Raw genomic sequence first — 1,543 nt, 5'->3', positions numbered from 1 at the left:
ACCCTCTAGGAAAGAGCAGACCTGGCCCAGTGGGGACGCAGGCACACGAGAAGCTGGCGATACCGTCCACACAGCGCCCGTGGTGGCAAGGGTCCGGAGAGCAGTCGTCTATGTTTCGTTCACAGAGGGTGCCCTCAAAGCCTGCGGGGGAGCAGGAGGGTCAGGCTCTGCCCACTGCAAGGTCCTGCCCTCCAGGAAGCACTGCCCGATCCTGGCTCCGCCCTGCCTCGGGCCCCGCCCATAAGGCCATCCTGCAAGGAGGCGGGGCTCCGGTTTGCCCCCTTTCCATCCCGCTAAAGGCTCAGCCCTCTCCTGGGGCTTTGACCCTCTCAAAGCTGTGCCCCAACCTCCAGTTCTTACCCTGTCAACCCGGTCATCGTCCTGACAGGAGGTGGGGGGACACAAGGGAGTCGTAGGGGGAGGTGGGCAGGTAAAGGGGTTTGGACCCACCCCCTCTAGTTCAACAAATTCTGGGTCCTACTGGATCCTTTGGCCCTCCCTCAAAGAGCCCTGAGAGTAGCCATGGGCTGTTAACCACAAGGTCAGCAGTTCGAAACCTGCCGCTCTGCAGGAGAAGGGGCTTTCTACTCCCACAAAGATCTACAGTCTTGGAAACCCAGGGGGCAGTTCTACCAGGTCCTACTAGGGTCCTATGGGTCCACATCGATTACCATGGCAGTGCTTTGGGTTTAGTGTTTGGGGAGGAGGTCTGGAGGAGCCCTGGTGGCTTAATGGGGGTATCCATTGGGCTGCTTACTGCAAGGTCAGCAGTTTGAAACCACCAGCTGCTCCGTAGGAGAAAGACAAGGCTTTCGACTCCCGTAAAGAGTTATAGTCTCAGAAACCCACATGGGCAGTTCTACCCTGTTTTGTAGGGTCGTTAAGAGTGGTCACTGACTCAAGGTCAGTGAGTTAGGTTTAAGTTCAGCTGCCTGGTAGCCTCTCAGGCAAGCACCGGAAGGCTAACTGCAAGGTTGGTGGTTCAAACCTACCAGCTGTTCCTTGGGAGAAAGATGAGGCTGTCTGCTATTGAGACTGAAACCCACCGTTGAGTCAGGATGGGCCAGGCCCTGCTTTGCCTCAGCTTCTCAGTAGCACTGCCTGCCTGTCAAGATCTCCCTAAGCCTGTTACTGGCCCTCTCCCTATATGCCTCACCTCCAGACCCCCTCTGGCCTGTCACTGACTGGCTCTCGCCCCACCCTCACCCTCACCCTCACCCTCTGCGCAGCGGCAATCGTATCCATCCGGCTGATCCACGCACTTGGCACCGTTTCTGCAGGGCGTGCTGGCACATTCGTCCACGTCCAGCTGGCACGTGGCCCCACTGAAGCCTGGGAGGGTGGGGGGAGGCGAGGGGCGGCCCAGGCAGGGTCAGAAGCAGTCACTCCTCGCTGGCCCCCGCCTCCCCTCCCCGCTCCCTTGGGCCAGGGAAGCCCATTTCCTTGTGTTAAACTAATTCCAAAGATGTTCACAACTGCGATTCCCCATCAGCCCAGCCGCATGTGCCTCCCCCCTCTCCCCCCAGGGCCTCTTGGCTCCGGG

At 59.4% G+C, this 1,543-nt stretch overlaps 1 protein-coding gene across 1 annotated transcript in view; it reads right to left on the bottom strand.

The window, feature by feature from the left end:
- The window catches only part of NOTCH3 (notch receptor 3), a 30,048-nt gene that overhangs the window by 23,347 nt on the left and 5,158 nt on the right, over positions 1–1,543 (bottom strand). The window contains exons 6-7 of the mRNA XM_045289694.1: positions 1,219–1,332; positions 22–141 (exon numbers count right to left, since the gene is read on the bottom strand). Coding sequence (XP_045145629.1) covers positions 22–141; positions 1,219–1,332 — 234 coding nt within the window. The remainder of the gene's footprint in view (positions 1–21; positions 142–1,218; positions 1,333–1,543) is intronic.

The sequence above is a fragment of the Echinops telfairi genome, unplaced genomic scaffold (assembly GCF_000313985.2).
Source record: "Echinops telfairi isolate 266 unplaced genomic scaffold, ASM31398v2 ScPeMD7_30;HRSCAF=105, whole genome shotgun sequence".
NCBI classification, from domain to species: Eukaryota; Metazoa; Chordata; class Mammalia; order Afrosoricida; family Tenrecidae; genus Echinops; species Echinops telfairi.
Note: the sequence above shows the minus strand (reverse complement) of the source record. Positions and strands in the feature narration are given on the sequence as shown.